Consider the following 20,070-nt stretch of genomic DNA (forward strand, 5'->3'; position numbering starts at 1 on the left):
ACTTAAAAAAAAAAAAACTTTTAAAATATGCCTACAGCTGCTGAAGTTATTTACCATAGTTGCATGGCCCACAAAAACAGATGGACTTCATTGTCTGAAATAAACCCAAACAGATATCATTATGGTTGAGAGGTGTGACAACATCAACAGCTGGTGCTTAATTTGTTTTTATTCCTTTTCAGGAGAATTTCCTTGGTTCTCGGCAAAGTGATGTGTCTATGCAGGGACAAGGACATGGAGTTGTAGTATACTGAAACTCATGCGTCAGCTAACCTTATCTGCATGCAATGTGGATGGAAAACAAAAGAGGTAGACAATAAAGAGATTCTGGAAAAAAAAAGTATCGACAGACTGCCCATTGGAATGTTTTGAATTTATTTAAGTATTAAAACCTATTAATTCTGACAGGCTATGTATACTTCCATTTTAGCTTACATTTACTTACATTTTAGCAATCCCGCAATAGCGTAGATTTTTTCTTTTTGGTGTTAATACATTACTAAAAAATTTTTATACTGCTTTTATATTGCTTATTTTTGTGATATCCACGGCTCTTGCTCTCTTACAATATACAGTATTATATCACTTGCGTCAGGCCAAAACCTTGTACCTCGTAAATCGTTACTTTTCAGGAGACGCCAAAAACGTTTTTTTCAACCATTAACATTGCATCATCAGAGAGAAAGCCATTTTTAACACTTTAGATTGGTCAATCTTTTGTAAAAATAACACCCACATACAGTATGTGTATTGACCAATAGTACAGATTTTTGGAAAAAAATATGATTAAATTTGTCAAATTGTGACTTACAAAGTTTCGGCCCGACACCAGCAATGTGTGTTTAAATGTGATTGTATTGTTTTAAAAGTGTATTTAAGCACAATAACAAATGTAAGTGCAAAAAAACTTAATAAAAAGAGGGAGTACTGTATTTAAAAAGGGTATTTCTATAGTGCTGATTTCACTTATTGCGGGGTACAGTGGAACCATTGTGGAAGAAAAACTATTGAAATAGAACAAAATCTAAATTGTACTTTATTTTATTTAACAGGTGTGTGCCTGCAGTACTTACCTCCCATTTACTGTCCTGGGTTCTCCTTTTGAGCTGGATGTTCCAGTTCTCAGAGTCCACCTCGGCACAGTGAGCCATGGTCATGGCCACTGGGCAGGATAGGTCCAGACCCGGAGGACCATACATCACTTCAGGGCTCAGGAGGATTTCACAGCCTTCCAATGTATTGGCACTAAGCACAGTATGACAAACATAGGTCAGTGTGCGTGGTACGGTACAAAACAAAAACAAAACATTATCCCACAAGGCAAAGTGCTCACTGACAGCATCCACGACTCCGCTATCCATCCAGTGGAGCTAACATGCTGCTGCGCATCTCTGTGGCAGGAGGTAAGACTCATTGCAGGGGAGTGTATGTTTACCTATGCATGGTGCCAGAATACTGCTGTTGTGTCCAAACACTGTTCTGCGCCGACAGACTTTATTAGCATTAAGTGCCGACCCTTCTTGCTTCTGGTTGTGGTTTACATCCTCCTCACTGCCAATAGCAGCAGTCAAAGCAAGGCACTCTTGAACTCTGCTAGGCCATCAGTGAGCAACAGACAGCACACCCAGGTGTTTTTCTCATTACAGCTGATGACTTCAACCACACAGATATTTGCAAAACTACACCAAGATGTGGCTTTTTCAAAAACAGGAGGAACCCTTTGAGATCTGCTATACATGAACTGCCAAAGGCACAGTAACCCCCCATTACTCCCATTTAAGGATTACATTTTTCTGTTAATCATATAAATCGGCCAGTAATTGGTGTGGCCAAGGAAATTAAACTCAACTGTCCACAATCTCTGGTTGTTCAAAGTCAACTCAACTTTATTCATTTAACATTTGAGACGGCAATTACTTTTTTACATAGACCAGATAGTTTTGCAGTTTTTCCCCTTAAGTTTTCATCAAGAACGAACATTTTATAGTCGAGGCCAAAATAAATAGTTTTGTCTGAAAATACGTATGATGTTTTATGTTTGTACCATGTGTGTTTCATTTTTATAATTGTGTTTTCAATTTTGCTCTTTAGTGTTCTGTACATGCTTGGTAGTGTTCAACCAAAAGCTTAGTTGTGTTTTTTCAATGAATGGTATGCTTGTTAAGAGATTTGATGGCAGAGAGAGGGATACCAGGGATGAGCAATTTGTGTGTGATGTTTGGAGTTTTGTGTGTGCACTGTGCAGTTTTTGAAAAAACAAAACAAAAACAAAAACATACAGGTTTGAAAAACGTTAGGGGAAAAAAACTAATGTTATTAGTGGTCATGCCCCACAGGTAGGATGTGAATTGAAGAGAAAGAGAGATTCTGGAAGGATCTCGACAAAGTGGTTCAGAGCATCACAGACAGTGAGAGAGGAGTGACTGGTGCAGATTGGATATGTTGGTAAAGGAAAACAATGGTGATACAGCACTTATGGTTATGTGTGGTAACCAGAACAGGAACTAAGAGGGACAAGGCAGTCATTTACTTTGCAAAAAGGAAAGAGATGGCTGTAGTGAACACTTTCTTCCAAAAGAGGGAGGAACATAAGCTGACCTACAAAAGCTAAGGCATTGGAGAATAACACAGCTAGAATACTGCTGCATCTTGTGCAGACTATGTGGCCTAAAGGAGAAGGCAGGAAAGAGTGTGACCCAGGGGTCACCGACATAGTGCCAGCGGGGCTGTTATAAAAAAAATAGCTCAAAAGTGATGGACCATTGAGATTTTCTGGGATTGCTATAGAAATAATAATTTAAAAATGTAAATACTGGCAGAGATTTATGAAAATAATGTTTTTATGATATCTTTCTGTTTCCTAATTATTCAGAGAAATCATTAACATGACCAGTGTCTTCACATAAATCAATATAATTAATTATTAACAGTACCACATACTAATACTATTAAAGGCAATTTTAGAAAATTTGTTATTTTATAAGTGTATATCAAATCAATAGCCCTTGGCACTAACCAGTCCCCAATAAGTTTCGAAAAGGTTGGTGATCCCTGGTTTAGCCAGACAACATAAGATGGTTATTTGTAAGATGACGAACAGCACATAACACGGCCGACTCACAACAGAGGCTGCAGCCTCAACCTCTTTATAACCTAGAGCCTATTAACCTGTGCGTCCTGTTATTGACTTGGCTGTGTCTGACCACTCTTGTGCATTTTGTAACATCACCTGTTTGAACCCACAGGAGGCCCCAGTGGGAACTGTGAAGGAATGCAACCTGACTTCTGAGGTGGCTGCACATTTTATCAGGATTTTACAGCACAGCCCTGCTGATTTTATTTAACTTGCATCCTATGATTTTATTGTTAATCATCTTAACATCAAAATAAAGTCAACACTGCATACAGTGGCTCCAGTTTTAACTTAAACAATAAAAATAAGACTTACACTAGAGTGGAGAAACGACTAAATCTTTTTTTTTTTTTAAATAAATTGTATGACTTCACAGAGGATATGGTAAAAAAAAAAAAATCCAAGTTGACAGTTCATCATGAGCTATTTTGTGAAAAAAAAAAATCAAAATCTATAATAAGGTAAGAATAGGAAACAATTAACCATTTTTTAGAATTCATCACAGATAATAAATAACAATTCCCAATTGCTTTTTTTCCCATCAGCCACTTACCTGACACCAATTAAAAAACAAACAAACTCTACTATAAAGATAACTTGATAATTCAAATCAACTCACAGTCCTTGTGTTACCGGATCTCTTTTATACAGTAGATCAACAGATTTTATTCACCGACACCGCAACCTTTGTTACTGTTTTTAACTGCTTGAGATCCTACATCACAGGTCAAAGTTTCTTTGTAGCTATGGATATTTGGATGTTTCTCCAGAACACATGAAATTAAGTGTGAGGAGCCCCAAGGGCCAATTTTATATGCAATTCCCCCTTGGGGACATCATCAGAGAACATTGCATCAGCTTCCACAGTTATGTGGATGACACACAATTTTACATGAAGTCATGGATGGCAGGGATTTTTCTACAGCTCAACAAGGACAAAATAGAGGTTAATGTTAGTGATTGGTTCTGAAGGCATGAGAGAAAAACTTTTACCAAAATTACAAGAGGAAAAAATACAATTACAAATCGTCAATGTGTAATAAAAAAAAAAAAAAGAAGCTACCCGAGTATTATTATTGACTCTGATCTTAATCTTTTATCCAAAATAGGTTTCCATCCAAAATAGGTTACCATCTTAAGAATAAAGACAAAGGCTGTGTCCGAATGTGCACCCTACTCCCTATAGTGCCCTTCTGAGGGGTCACGCCATTTTGTACTGGTGTCCGAATGTCCAAGGAGCGAAAAAGTAGGGCACTCAAAATTACCCACAATCCACTCTGAAAAGTAGTGAACATTGATGTTCACTCAACCGGGTTGATATAGACTACAATGCATTGCAAGTATGAAAAAAACATGCCGCAGGCGACAGCACAAGCACGGGAATCAAAGCGATGCATTAAATAGCCTATATGCTAGGGAAATAATTAATTTGTTTTAGTTGAAAATATGTACAACAAAGGAAATAAAGTACATTTTCATTCACAATACATAGTCGGAGATTTATGCGCCGGTGCATCATAACAGCTACGGTGGTCACGTGATATGCAACGAAGAGAAAGTAGTGAGCTGGCTGTCCGAATCGCCAAACAGAATGAGGGCATTACATATTAAGACACTATATAGTGCGTGGCAAGTTAGTGAATGAGGGCTTAGGGGATAAGGGTGGACATTCGGACACAGCCAGAATCCGCTTGTTTCTCTTTCAAGCTAACACTGAGGTGCTGGTGCATGCTTTAATTTCTTGTTGATTAGATTATTCCAAAAAAAAGAGTATCTCAAATTTACAATTACTCCAGAACTTGGCAGCTTGTGTGCTGACAAAGACCAGATGGCGGGAGCAGAGCGCATTACACCAGTTTTAAGATCACTTAATTTGCTCCTTGTGTGTTTCAGGATCAATTTTAAGTTATTTTACAAGTTTTTAAATGTCTTAACCGACTTGGGCAATCATAGCTATCTGGGCCCGGTTGTTAAATTTGCGGTTATTTTAACCAATGTTTAACCCCTAACCGCCGGTTAACTTCTTAACCCGCCATAGACTAACTGAACGTGAAATATGGTTAGTCACGCTGTTAATTAACGGCACAGTCAAAGTAAACCGTGCCGTTTTCGTCACTGGTTAGCACCGATATAACCCACATTTCCTCTTTTTGTTTACCTCCGGGTCGACGAACGAAATTAATACTAACCAAATGACCCCCGGTACTCGCCGAAAAAAAAGAAGCAGGACATTTTCTGCTGATGAAGAAAATGTTATTCAATAAATGGTTGAAGCAATTCAGAGTTTTTGTGAAATTAATTATTTTTATTGTGTTTTTTTATCCATTATAATAATTTTTTTTCCCACTGTGTGTATTTTCAGTGAATATTTTGTGTAATGTTTTTGTATTTTTGGCCAATATTTTTGTAGCATATAGCATTGCATGTTTTCGTTTCTCATATTTTTTTGTCTAACACATTTTATTTTATTTATCCAACATATTTTATATTTGACTTATTTGTATTTTTTGTGTAATATTTTGATAGAATAGTTTTGAATTATTATTTGAATAAGGAGCATCGATCCGATTGGGATGGTGGAGGTTTAAACTTGGAAGACGCGCACGACGCCCACAATCCCCCTTCCCCTCACAGTGACAATATTCCGTGGCATGTCAGCCACCGATAGATAGAGGACATGTTAAATGTGTTTGTTTAAGGGGCATCATTTTGTCATTAATCAATTTGTGATCGTAAAACCTATGCACACACAACCCCTACCCCCCTCCACCATTTCCATGAAACCTAGACACATCACCCCCACGACAACAATTACATCTTCGGCGCATGGATGCAGCCATCAACCGCCCCCTCACGTGGTGTAAGATGATATCTAACTATATTACATAGATTTTTACAGCGACCACCTGGCAAAAAGTCCACCTCTCTCTCGCACTGCCCAGCATTACCTCTACGACTCGCAAATGGCTCCAAAGCAAGAAAAACTTGCCAAGGAGTTGCCGTGAAGCAACGCACATTCCCACGCTCATTTCACTCTTGATACATCTGAACGTGAGAGTGGAAAGATGCGTACGCCACGTTTTTGTGCGTATGCACCCTTCATACATGAGGCCCCAGGTGTCCGGCCAGTATAGTACTTGGTGCGTTTTCTGGTTGGGGATAGGAGACTTGGTGGTGGAATCAGGATGTGCAGGAGAGTACTTTCACAAAGAAGTGTGACACTAAGAGGACTTACAGTATGTGAGGTGACAAGAATACAAAGAGATGCAACGTAGGGCGAAGGTAAAGGTGCGAAGGCCTAACAAGAGATAAATGATGACTTGTATGCCAAGCAGTAAAGAGGGAGAGAAAAACCTATACAAGTACAAGTTGGCTAGACAAAGAGCTAGGGATGTGAGCGAAGTGAAGCAAGCAAGTTTGTGTGGTTAAGGGTTTGGGTTGATATGAGAAAGGAAGAGAAAAAGCGTAAATTGTTGTTGACCAGGAATTAGCAATGTTAGAAAGGCATAAAGAGGATGAAGAATGGAAAGAACATTGTGGCTGATGAAAGAGTGTAACTGTGGAAGTACGGAAGCGTCTTTGACATGTTGGTGTGGCTATTGGTTGTTTAAGCTGTTAAGAATGGAGAGTTAAAAAAGAAGCTGATAAACATTCTAAACTCTTTGACTGCCAAGCGTTTTCAGAAAAGGGATGCTGTGAGTGCCAGCCGATTTAAGCATTTTGACTGATCTTTCAAGGTCTAGAAATTATACTTTTCAACAGAAAATTTTGTGTTTGGACTATGGAAACACACATACTACCAAATGAAAGATTGAACTCTCATCTTTCATCATAAAAAAAGAAAGTTTGTTTCTACCTTATTCCGTTTTTCAGTAATCAACAATAGAAAATGGTTAGTTTCACCCAAATGCTCTGTTTTGAAACAAAATACGGAGAAATCAAGCTTTTTGTGAAACAATATTATTTCATGCACTCTAGTGAATTTGACACCTTTTTTTTTCCATGAATGATACCACAAACACCTAAACAGTGCTTTACTTCTGTAAAACACTACCACCAACAATGAAAAAGTGTTTTTTGATAGCAAAATACGTTTATTTACATTCAACAGGGTAACAATTTGACAAAACAATTTCGCAAACTATTTTCAAATGTGTGCAACTGTGGTACTATTTACAATTATGTGGATGTTTCAAATACAGTTTTTCTTTTTGTAACACTCCCCTGCGTGCAAGGGGACGCAGCAGGATTTGCACAACAGATTAGTTTCACTGCGATGGCTCCTTCGCGTGCAGACGATACACTTTCTTGCCGGCCTTTTTTTCCGGGGAATAGCAAGTATATACTGCAGTGTGTGTTTGGCCATGTTGCCATCAAGTCTACTCTCAGGATCATGATACGGTGACGTTACGGTGGTGTTACATCTGGCTTCCTCATGTCCTTTAGTTCCTATATCGGGTGGTTGATCCATCTTATCCACTCCATTCATGGTGGCATCGTAGTCCAGAACCAGTGTCTTCTCCGTGATCAGACTGTACCCACTCCTCCGATGAATATGCATTGGACTCGCATTGGTCCGATTGAACGTCTGCCTGTGCAGAAGTGCTCGGTTGTGCTCCGCGTTTTCCGGCGTTAGCAACGCTAGCCGGTGAGGCTTTATGACGTGGTCATAGCCGCCGCGTCAACGCTTCCAACTTCGGCGTCAACCGCTTTTCGTCTTTGAAAAAAATGCTCAAGCGTGAGCTGCTTGCAACCGGTCGCCATTTTCGCTTCCTCAGACATTCTCTCCACAACACTCTAGCTCCACCTCACGTCTTCTACTGACGCCTACCCAATCTTGTCCAAAGAGAGTCATCGCTGCCATCTAGGGGCCAAAAATAGTCATTATACTAACTAGATCTGCTTGATACTTTCAGGACAGCTGGCCAAGGCTTTCCTCCACCCGTTTAAAAAAACAAAACAAAAAAAAACATAGAGAACGTCTTTTAACGTGTTTGGTAGTCCTCCGTAGGATTTTACTAAACGTTATTTAACGTTTTTGGCAGTCAAAGAGTTAAATAGAAAACATTGGCTTAGATGAAAAATGGATGACAGTCTGTGGTGACCCCTAACAGAAAAAAACAGAGAGGAAAGTATAAAAAGAAAGTGCATTTTGTATTTATTTGATGTTGTTTTTTGAGGGATATTAAAATTGCCATGATGATCAAAAACATTTACACACTTAAACAGTTTGAAATCAAGAAGGAAGTGAATACTTTTTCATAGCATTGTATACAGCACATTCTGCTCTAAAAGTATTGAAGCACCGAGGCCAATTCCTTTATTTCTGTTGTCGACTAAAATATTTGAGTTTGACATACGACAGTGATAACCACATTTCCGAATATTGGATCTGGATATGACGCAAGCTAGGATGTATTGTTTTATTATTTCCAAAATGTTATATTTTTAGGTGACCAAAGGTTTTGTCTTTGGGGACAATCTTTGCATGGAAATAACTACTGGTAGGTTTTCTGTAATTAACGTTGAAATCATTTCCAACTTTTATCAATATTGGTTTTGTTAAATTATTCACTAAATTCCACCCTTTCTTTCTTTAAACTAAAATACAGTTGACACATAGACAAACATACAAGTGCCTTTGTCAAGTTTGACATTTTTTTGTTATGTCAAAAGTTCGAGTCAGTGTCAGGTTTATTTCTTTATTTATCTGCAGTGTAAAAAAATTTGTAGGTGAACTGATAAATCCTTTGCACAATTGTGTCTTGTAATAGCTGGTTAAAAAGCAGAAATATACACCATACATCAGATTGTGAGCACATGACAGCGAAATGTGCTTCTATTGTGCATCCCATGAATGGTCTCATGAAGTTTTTCTGCAGCAGAGCGTCTTCATCTGCAACATCTGCCGACATGTGCCTCGGGTCCTCTGTGGTCCTGCATGGCAGCTGAGTGCAAATCTGCAGGACACAAAACAACTAATTGTAGTGAAAATACAGTATATTATATTCTACATAAACTAAGATGCCAAAATTAAATAAATGTCACTGGGTGTTTAATTATTTCAGTCATACGTTATTGAGTGCATGCAGGTGCATCTGTGTGTATAGTGATAGTTGTAGCCTACCCTTTCATTGATATAGTTGTACAGCTGCTGTCATTAAAAATACTAATAAATTCCTGTGACTTTATACAATGTTAAATTTCTACAGTGTTAATATGGGTATGTGGTCAGCAATCGATCGAAACTCACATAAACAACATAAACGTTGTTTACAGCCTGTGTGATGTAGTTATTCAGCAATTTTTGGATACATTTATTGCACATTACAAGCTGTTGAGATTCAGCGCTGCATGCCAACGCGAGACTAGATGCAGTTCATATTTATTCATTGTGACAAACCAGTGAACAATATGAAACAGTCACTTACTGGAGACTGGACAGGCTCTCCACAGCTGGGAAAAAATGTCTGCAGTTGGTGTCCATCCCAGAAATCCAGGCAGCGGTCAAAGCTAACAGGTCGTCAAATTGGGCACCGCACAGGTTAGCCTCATGTCGCGTTGGAAGCGCCTGTCATCCATACCAAGATCCCGGAGAAGGTGACAAAATTCACGAGCTCTGTGCATTTCATGATGGTCCCGTAAGTTTTGGGGGCGTAAACGACTAGAATAAAGCATCTGTGGATGCTATGTTATGGTTGCTTGCTAAATGAAGAAAGTGGCTCTTCTTCCCTTATTTCCAACTTGAAACAGGCCATGCCCCGCCTCTTCTCTGATACAGTCTTCTGCATATGGTAAATTGCGATATATTTACTCCTGCCCCATGGAGATTGCTGCTGCTGCTGTGACAGTTGTTTTGGGTTCTTTATTTACAATATGTCTCTCGTCAACTGCGATTGTTTGCCTTTGGTCTACCCATCTGATGTTTTTAACATTGCATTTAGAACAAGTGGTTGATGTTGTCTTCATGCTATACAAAATGTCATGGACATGATCAATGTTTGTACAATGGCTCTGATTGATTTCCCATCTTCAAAAGGGCCTGTTCTTTATATATAGACAGATTTCTGGTTTTCTCATTGGTTAAACATCCAACTGTAAATATGAAACAATGTGAAAACATTCAACACTACATATTGAGTAATCAATGATAAACCCATAGCAGCAAAACACACCTGGCAGTCCCACATTTCAATACTTTTGCTCACATGAAAAATAGGTGTGTTCAAACAAAATCACATCCAGATGTAAACACTGAAAAATAAACTTAAAACGGTTGATCTCATGTGTCATACTTTGTAAAAACTTGTTTGCTCCCAAAAACGTATAAACACGTTCTATTTTAAATACTGCCATGGTCCCGAAAACGTATTTACGCTTTTCATGTTTTTTTTATGCTAGAGCATACTATGCTTTGATGCAGCATCTCACCTGAAGATTGCTTAAAGCAATGATAGTTATGGTTGTTGTTACAAAAAACGGCCAGCAGGTGTCTTCAGAGTATAAGAGATCAACCAGGGCCATGCTGCAACAAACTCTTTTTCCCAGTGTTTTCAACAGGTTTGTGACTAATGATGAAACTTAGCTATATTCTAATGCTAATTGCTGCAAAACGGAAACAGATACAGACATCCTTTTTTTCCTGATAAAAGAAGAGACTAATCTTTCTTTTGGTTTATAGCAATGGAACACAAAATCACTCAAAAGCCAGTAAAACAGCCAGGAGCAAAGGGGGTTGCTTCAGTGAAAATGGCTGGGAGTGAATGAGTTAAAAGGAACTATATTAGTGCTGTCAGGCGAATAAAAAAAATCTAATTAATTATAGGATTTGTAATTAATTAATCTAATTAATCCAAGTGAGATGGATTGGCTGGCAACCAGTTCAGGGTGTACCCTGCCTACTGCCCAAAGCCAGCTGGGATAGGCTCCAGCATCCCCCGCGACCTTTGTGAGGACTAAGCAGTTAAGAAAATGGATGGATGGATGGATGGATGGATGGATGGATGGATAATCCAAGTAAAAGTAAGCAAGGAAGCTTGCCTCGCACTCCTGTGTCGCACTGGTCTGTTGAGTTGGCCAAAAGAGCAGCCAACTGCCCTTTTGGTATTGAAATCAGAAAAGCCAAATAGTAGAGCTGATCACACCTGTGTTTGGATGTTAATCCAAAACTAACTAAAATACTTGGACACAGTTATTGCCTCATTTGCAAATTAACAGTCTACGAAGAAAAGCCAAATGGCTTGGCTGTGGGACTTCTAGTGTTGTTAAAATTGCGTTAATTTTCATAACTCGTTAATTTTCAGTGTAATTAATTCATCTAATTAACGCATTCAACTGACAGCCCTAATATACAAGTATAAAAATGAGTCCTATGATTTGCTTAACTGTTTTATTAACTTTTTTTTTTTAGACCAATCTGGTTAACACTCCCTATTTGATGCTATGCTAACAGACACAAAAACAACATACTAATGAGAGGCGCTTATGCAAACAGGTGGGCTGCAAACAAAACATGCCTTCAGGCTTTACTCGTTGCAAGCGTGGATGTTCACCCCCCAGTGTTTATTGCTAGATAGCCAAGCTGCTGTTCCCAAGCCCAGGTGAAAAAGTCATGGTGATTTGCTGGTGAGTTGGAGTGTGTTCATTAAAAGAGGCTTAGAACAAGCAGGGCTTGTCAGTCTGGGAACCTAGTTTGGATTTAAGAAGAAACAGCACTTGTCATCAAAACAAGGGGATGTGGTGCGACAATATTCTCAGTCATTACTCAACAAACTTGTAAAAATGTTGATGTGTAAGATAATGCTTGAAACAGTGGCATTATAATTGTCTGATACAGCGAGGCTAAATTCTACACACACAAAAATAAATAAAGAACTTTTAAATTTTAGGTGGTAAGTTAAAATACAATAAACTATTAAACACTAATTGTCCAAAGTATCAAGAATAAAATTAAAATTTCACTACAAACTTGTACTTGACACTGGGGTGTTTACTGTATTTAACAATATGTTGAACATATGTAGTCATAAACAGGTATATTGTTTCATTAAAATCTAAAGTTTCAGACACATAATTACACAGTAACATAATTGACTGTTTATAAATCAATTATCCTATGTACTGGAAATACATGACAGGACTGGGTCTGGATCTCATTAGTCTGTACAGTACTTTAGTTAATTCAATACTTAATAAATGAATACAGAATCCTGCTCAAAGGAAAATATATTCCACACTTGATTGATTACATTTGAATACCGACAAGCAAAGCATCAGTCACCATGTCAAATGAGCTTGGCTGCCAGTCATTCTAATATGTTGGTCAAATAGACATAAAGGCAACTGCTCTGAATTCAAATGACTATGCTCAAGTTACCAGTGTTTCATTCCACATACAAAAATGAAAATGTCCAAAATTCATGCAGAGAAATATATTTGTCAGGTTCAGTCAGTCTAGAATCTAGACTGACTGAACCTGACAAATATATTAAGGCTAGTTAAGTATGAGTTCATTAAACTTAATATATTCACTTGAATTAAGTTAATCCAACATAAATTATGAGTTTATTAAACTTAATATTGGAGCTGTCAAACGATTACAATTTTTAATCAGATTAATCACATCTTAGAATTTTGATTGATCACTTAATAAAAAAGCTTTTGTATCAACATTTTTTGCCCACCAAATTTGAAGAGAACCTGTTATGTGCTAATTCTTTCTACATTTGATGTTATGGGGACGTCTTCAACATTTTCTGATCAGTTAATTACTTGCATAATTAAAAATGAGAAAAAAAAGATCCCAATAGCTTGACATGAACAAATATTCTGAATGTCATACGCAAACATTTGTTAAATGCTTTTTAATGCAATGTTATGTTTATTGCTCAAACGAAACCTGTGCTACTTTTAAGGTAACCATCTGCTGTCAAGCTAAAGGATCATCTGCGGTCAAAATTAATAGTGTGATTAATCTGCATTAATACATGATTAATACGATAATTTTTGTGATGAATGAATTAGTTAATGCTTTAACTTTGACAGCACTACTTAATATATAGTCATTTGAATTAAGTAATTCCAAAATCCAAAGCGAATACTGTATATCAAGTTTAATGAACTCATAATTAATTAAACTTAATATCTACAACACAGAATATGTTTTCGCTCACACAAACAAGTAAATTCAGGTACAAAAACATATCGCTTCCTGTGTATGAGAGCATTTCACAAGACTGTGATTGAATAAAAGTCTGTTGTGCATGAGTGTTTCGTTAATTCATGTAATAGCTTGTCCCTTTTGTACAGTATGCAAGTAAAAAAAAATGTTGCATGAGAGTTTAATCAGTGTGTATGAGAGTGTTTCACCAGTGTATGTAAAAGCATTTCACTAGTGTATGAGAGCAATTCAGTAGTGTGCGTAAAAGGTAAAGCTGAGTTCTTTCCCTGACGGCCCCTCATAACAATACCTGCCCCTTAAGTAGCTTGCCTGCCGTAGTAACAGTGCCCGAAGCTTGCTGTCTCTTTTCTCAGTTCCACATCATGAAGAAGGGTTCCATCTAAATGGGAGCTTCTTGAGCCCTTAGATGAGCTGCATTATTGAAAGTGACTGGTGACTCACTCCCCAGGGATCTGGGAGGCATGTAAAGAGGCAGACTGGGTCAGAAGAGGACATACCAGTCTAAACAAATATACATATTAGCAGATTCTATTAGCTGCACTTAAAATTGCGTGCAGTCTTTCACCTGTTTGTCCTCTTTGCTTTGGTCTATCTTTAAGAAGATGACAGCATCGTATGTACGGTCTTGATAGATTAACAGGCATCAAGAGGTGAAGCATTGCTCCGTCAATATTTCCATTTTTGATCGTTCAAAATGTATTTTCATTTCCACCCTTTTAGATGGATAGATAAATACATCTTTATTTTCCCCAGAGAGTAATTTGGTGTACAACGAGATAAACGAGATATTACAAAAGTATCGGAACAGTGAGGTAAATTCCTTCCCGATTCCCAAATCAAAACATTTGGATTTAACATTAAAAGAATGAGATGCAGCATGTGATAAGAGATCAACATTTCAACTTTCAATTATATCCGACTTTGATAAAAAAATATTTTTAAAAAGTGCCTTTTGTTTTAAACCTTAATTTTTCATGTGTAAAATGCCAGTGATGTCACTGGCTGACAGTCAGGTGTGCTGACCGCTGACCGCCCGGGCCACTAACCCTCTATTACACTGCAAAAAACAAAATCTTAAAAAGTAACATAGAATTTCTTAAATTTAACCTACATTTGCTTATTTTGCTTTGACAAGTGATTCTTACTTAAAATAAAATTGTCAGACAAGATCATTCTGCTTATTTTAAGATACTTATTACCTAATTATCTTATTTGATCAAGCATTCTTAACATTGAGTTAACAGCCAATTTTAAGTACTGTGAGGCTTAAAACAAACATTTCCAACATTTTAAGATGACTAACCGACAACAAAGGCCCTGAGCTGGGGTTTCATAAGTTGTATTTTCTGGCTCAAATTGAGGCAGAAGTGGTATCATTCTGACTATGATGGGTGATTACCGATACCAGGTATCGGTATTGTTGCCAATACTAGTCTTATTTTAAAGGTGCATTGTGCTGTTTAAAAAGGTAATATTATAGCTTTTTCTACATCATGTATGCTCCACCAATTCCCAGATGAGTACAAAGAGCCCTGACTGTTTTACTCTGTCTGTACCTATTAGCTTTTATCTTCCCTTTATGGTAGAGTGTGTGGACTCTGTACACTCGACAGTTTCTTTGGGGAGGGGAGTGGTGGAGGGTGACATCATGCGCGTTCCCACGGAGTAGCGGGCATGTGGCGTGCACTTAAGATCGTCCTCGCACGCGCACCATGAACGAGCCTGACACAGATAATGCAGCTACACTTTGGGCCAGAGGTGGCAGTCGTAAGTAAAAAAGTGACAAACTGCACAAAGATCCTTTAAGGTATTGGTACTCACCGATACCATTGAGGCAGTTTTACGATAAGGGACAAGAATTATAAATTATATGAATACAAAGTTGCCATTAACTTCATGCAATTTTAAAGAAAAATAATATATTGGGATACATAGATCTTTCTTTAAAATTATCTGTCATTTATGGGTGAGAAATTTTATTTAATAGTGGTATTGATATTTGGTATCAGTAGCGGTGAGTTGGTGACTATTTAAGAGTTGCGTATGGGTCGGGAAAAAAGTGGTATTGAACATCCCTAATCCTGACCATGCGCCATGACGTGCATGCATTCAACTGACTCGCTTTCATTTTTTACAGGCAACATATAATAATTCCATGTTTCAATAATAAGAATAATAGTTCCAATAAGAATATGACTATTATCATGTTAAAGCATTCATTCATTATCAGTCACTCAGGCTGGAGGTTGTGAGCAAATAAATGAATTTTGTACACAGGAATAACCCTGTCATTATTGTAAGCAAAAAAATAAAAATAAATAAATAAAATCTATTTGTTTGTTTCATTATATTTACGTGTGTTCAATCCCTGGCTGGGTCATATCAAAGACAATTAAAAATAGGACATATTTTCTCCTTGCTTGACACTCAAGCTAAGATGAACAACTGTAAATGAATATGCATGTATTTCAAGAAAATAGTTCTATATCTTACAGCTTGAAAAAAGTCAATATTCCTTTTTTTTGTCTAAAAATACTATTTTCAAGACCGCTCAGGATGATATGGGCCTAGTATTATTTTCTTATTTTTAGAAATCTTACAGGTAAATTTAAGTAAAAGTTTCTTGTTCCGTTGGCAGATAATTGTGCTTGTTTGAAGTAATAATTTTCTTATTTTACAGTATTTTTTTCTTAAAATTTCTAATGTCCCTTTCTGCAATGTGAAAGCTCCGAAGTGAGGTTTTACTAACGCACACTTGCACAGCACATGCTAGCATCCACTAAATGTGAGCAAAAAAGTAGTGTCCTAATACATACATTTTTCAAAAAAGTATACAGCACTGAATGTCAACACTCAGTTTCAAAATTGTGTTTTGTCTGTGAAGACAATTTTATCAGTGTAACTAACATGAACGCCAGAGAGCTACCTATGGGTGACAAAACAAGAAACTGTGAAGCTAAGCCAGACATTTGGTGCAATTTGGTCCTATGCACTGAAGTGGAAACAAAAACATACACAATGGAAAATCTCTGTTCTAACAGCAGTGTGACCCATCGAATGATAACAAGAGTCCTCAGATTTGACAAAAAGCCATAGAGGAGCAAAATCTGACAAGCTTGCTCCCATCAGGGATGTCTTGGAGAGATGGGTGCAACCCAGAGTCATTAGGTGACAGTAAATGAGTGTTTTGTTCTCCTTATGTGGAAATTTCCCGGCAATACATGTGCGGACAAGCACGGCATAAAAATAAGGCCAAGCTATGCGTGGAATATACAGATTTACACAGCCAAAACTGCAAACAGCATTCTAGAGAAAAAACAAGACAAACATGTAGTCCTCACTGGACTAACATCATGTATGAAATTGTTTTATTTTCTCAGGAGGAAACCTGCCATGGTTGCCACAATGAAATACATAACTGAACTGCTTACCACAATCTAATTAGCAAATGTGGTTCAGTAGTTAATTTATTTTGGTTTGATTTGCTTTCTTGGTTATTTGTTTGGAAATCTACATTAACATATTTGTATATACTTGTTGTGCTTTTCATTCTATATTTGTATTAAAGTTGTACACACAAAAAGACTTGCCAACTTAATTTATGTAATGGTCAAAATTGACAATCACCATAGACGTTATTCTAGTTAATACTATCAAAGTAAAAATAAAACAAAACAAATTAACTTAAGAGATGACTTAGAAATGTGTGCTTGCCTTATGAATGTAGGCAGTGACCTAACATGGAGGGAGCCAATGTTAAAGTTATACCCTGCATTAGCAACAGGAGGCCTAAACTGGGATTTGCTGAAAAGAAGAGAAAGATGAGCCTCACAAATCCAGGGACTATGTTTCACGGACTAAGGAGAAAAAGAAAAGGTGACCCATTACAGAAAGGTCAATAATCCAGAAAGAAAGTATCTGCCCATGATTCCAAACATATGTTACGGTCTGGTCACGGAGCGGCGTGGTGTCTGTCGGCGTGTGAAGTGGAGGACCCAAAATGCAGGGAGGCAGGAGAACCACAGCAGGAGTGCGGGCGAGACTGGCATGCTTTATTTTACAGAAAACACTAACCAGGGTACTGGTTAATGCTAACTAAACAACAAACTGAAAGATACAAAATCAAAGTGACAGAAAAAACTCCAGGGGTGACCGTGACAAGCGGCAATGATCCCACGCCGACTGATCACCCCCCGGGAACTAAATACACCCACACTAATTGGGTAACACGCCACACCTGGGGCCAGGCACAAGTGGCTGATGGCCCGGATTGGTCAACCCGCGGAAGGGCTGGAACCCACTCAGGACCAATCGGGACCCTCAACCAAAACCAGATCTTCCCAGACATGACAGAACTGGAAGCGGGCGCTCAACCAGCGCCGCCGTAAAAACTGGCAACGGGCGCTACGCAAGCGCCGCCAGAACATGGGCAACGGGCGCTGCAATCAGCGCCGCCGTAAAAACTGGCAACAGGCGCTACACGGGCGCCACCAGAACATCGGCAACGGGCGCTGCACGAGCGCCGCCATTACTGGCAACGGGCGCTCCACACGCGCCGCCGGAAACTGGAAGCGGGCGCTGCATGCGCACCGCCGAAACTGGAACGGTACCTGCCTCTTGGTCCGCTGGGTCTGTTTATGGTGGGATCATTTTGTTACGGTCTGGTCACGGAGCGGCGTGGTGTCTGTCGGCGTGTGAAGTGGAGGACCCAAAATGCAGGGGCCCTCAACCAAAACCAGATCTTCCCAGACATGACAACATACAAGCTAATCTGTTAAACTCACCGGAGGTTATGTCCTGATTTGGGCTTACATGGCTTCCTTTAAAACTCTTAATATTCAGCAAAATGAATTCTATAGTAATATTCTGTCTTCAAGTAAAAAAACAAAAACAAAAAAGTCCAACTGTAATATGCTGCAGTGAAAGCCTAGAAAATCATCATAAAAGAAAAATGTTAATATTTGGTGCCAGGTCACAGGCTCAATGCAACTGCATATTTGCAACAAAATACTAATTAACATTAATGTCAGACTATTTTATCTGTTCCAGCGATGACAAATAATGTTCTATGATGTGTATCAAAAGAAGATGTAAATACCTGGAACACATTCAGCATCTTAAGTGCTATTGTTCTTTCTGGTTAGGATTTCGATTACATTTACAATAGCTTGTTTTGGAAGAGAGAAGAAAACCTTTTATGTAGTACTCAAGTTTCAAACTGCCTGGTGGATACCACCAACATTTATGAAATATGTCTAAATCAGATTTAAGTATAGCTACTATAGCAAGTGCATACACCTAAATGTGTATGTGTGAGGCAGGTCTGGCAAACGGCCTTGCCAAACTTTGTCACTGGTGCACATATGGTCACAGACATATATTTCAGTTGAACATTTTATCCTATCAGACCAGAAGGCATGGAGACAAAAATACATAACTGAGTGCACTATACGTCAAATAAACGTTGCAAAAAACACTCACATAAACCACTTTCCTCTTCTGAAGCTCTTTTCTGGCCAGAACAAAGCGCTGTCTGCCTTAGTAGTGTGAAAGATTTATCTTACAACACAATGCATTCATAAAACCTTGGCTGCAAGGGAAGTGTGTCTGACCTAAGCAAAACTGCACCTTCAAAAGGTTTAGGACAGCATTTGAAAAGCTTTGAGAATACATCTTGAAAATAAGCCTTAATGGGAATCGGTCTATGTGGAGAAGTCAGTTGGGCAGAGATAGGAGCCGGCCGGACACAGAAGTGAAGTAATTCTTTGTCGTGCTGGCATGTTAGAATGTAGACAGTGAGTGATTGACAGCCAGCCAGATGAAAAGCACAACAGACCACAGCGAGGGCTCCACTAAACATTTTTCAACTCACACAGTGACAGGGAAAATAAGCACGTATAAAACATATCCAGGGCTTAAACATATTGTTCATTCGATGTCCCAAATATTTTGTGTTTAAAAGGTGAAGAGAGAGAACACATGCTTGACGCTGCCAGGATAGAAGACGATCAGCGTTAGTCCTTCATGTACCATATATTTTAACAACACCATCTACAGGGAAAATGCTGCACAAGTGAGTGACTTAACATTGAATATTGACAGTCCCCGAGAGCTGTTATTCTTCATGTTAATTAAGAAACAACTCGTCAAATATTTCCAAAGGTACATGAAGAGAGGTGATGACTGATACCCATTCTAAGTTACAGTTACTTACTAGGGCGACCAAAGGTCCTCTTTTGCCTGGTCATCTCCACTCTTTTACATCCTGTCCAGGCATCTGGTGGGGTTTTATAAATTCATGAAAATGTCCGGTTTTCATTGCACGACAAATGTGTTAGCGCAACTGATAGACAGTGGACTGGAGTCAATCGTGAGAGGTGTAGGGAAAAGAAGAAAGAAAAAGCATGAAAAAGCTGCTGCGATTGGCTAGCAACCAGTTCAGGTTCTCGCCTACTGCCCGAAGCCAGCTGGGATAGGCTCCAGCAACTCCCGCGACCCTTGTGAGGACAAGCGGTTAAGAAAATGGATGGACAGATGGATGGATGGATGAAAAAGCTGTCCTGCCATTGGTTCAGAGCATTCAAGGGCCAATAGGATATCTTAGCTCGGCATGAAGTGAACAAGACACACATCAGTAAACATCGTGCATGAGCAAGACACAAGATGCTGCACCCAAAGTCCTATATTAGCGTCAGAATTAATGGTATCGGCATGATACTTGTTAGTACTCACCGATACCACTGTTTTAATGCAGTAT

At 38.5% G+C, this 20,070-nt stretch overlaps 1 protein-coding gene across 4 annotated transcripts in view; it reads right to left on the reverse strand.

Annotated features, from left to right (window-relative positions):
* The window catches only part of unc5db (unc-5 netrin receptor Db), a 309,582-nt gene that overhangs the window by 53,836 nt on the left and 235,676 nt on the right, over positions 1–20,070 (reverse strand). For all 4 annotated transcript variants that reach the window (XM_077561281.1, XM_077561283.1, XM_077561280.1 and 1 more), the window contains one exon: positions 1,074–1,245. In XM_077561281.1, the coding sequence (XP_077417407.1) occupies positions 1,074–1,245 (172 nt within the window). The remainder of the gene's footprint in view (positions 1–1,073; positions 1,246–20,070) is intronic.

The sequence above is a fragment of the Vanacampus margaritifer genome, chromosome 3 (genome assembly GCF_051991255.1).
Source record: "Vanacampus margaritifer isolate UIUO_Vmar chromosome 3, RoL_Vmar_1.0, whole genome shotgun sequence".
NCBI lineage: Eukaryota > Metazoa > Chordata > Actinopteri > Syngnathiformes > Syngnathidae > Vanacampus > Vanacampus margaritifer.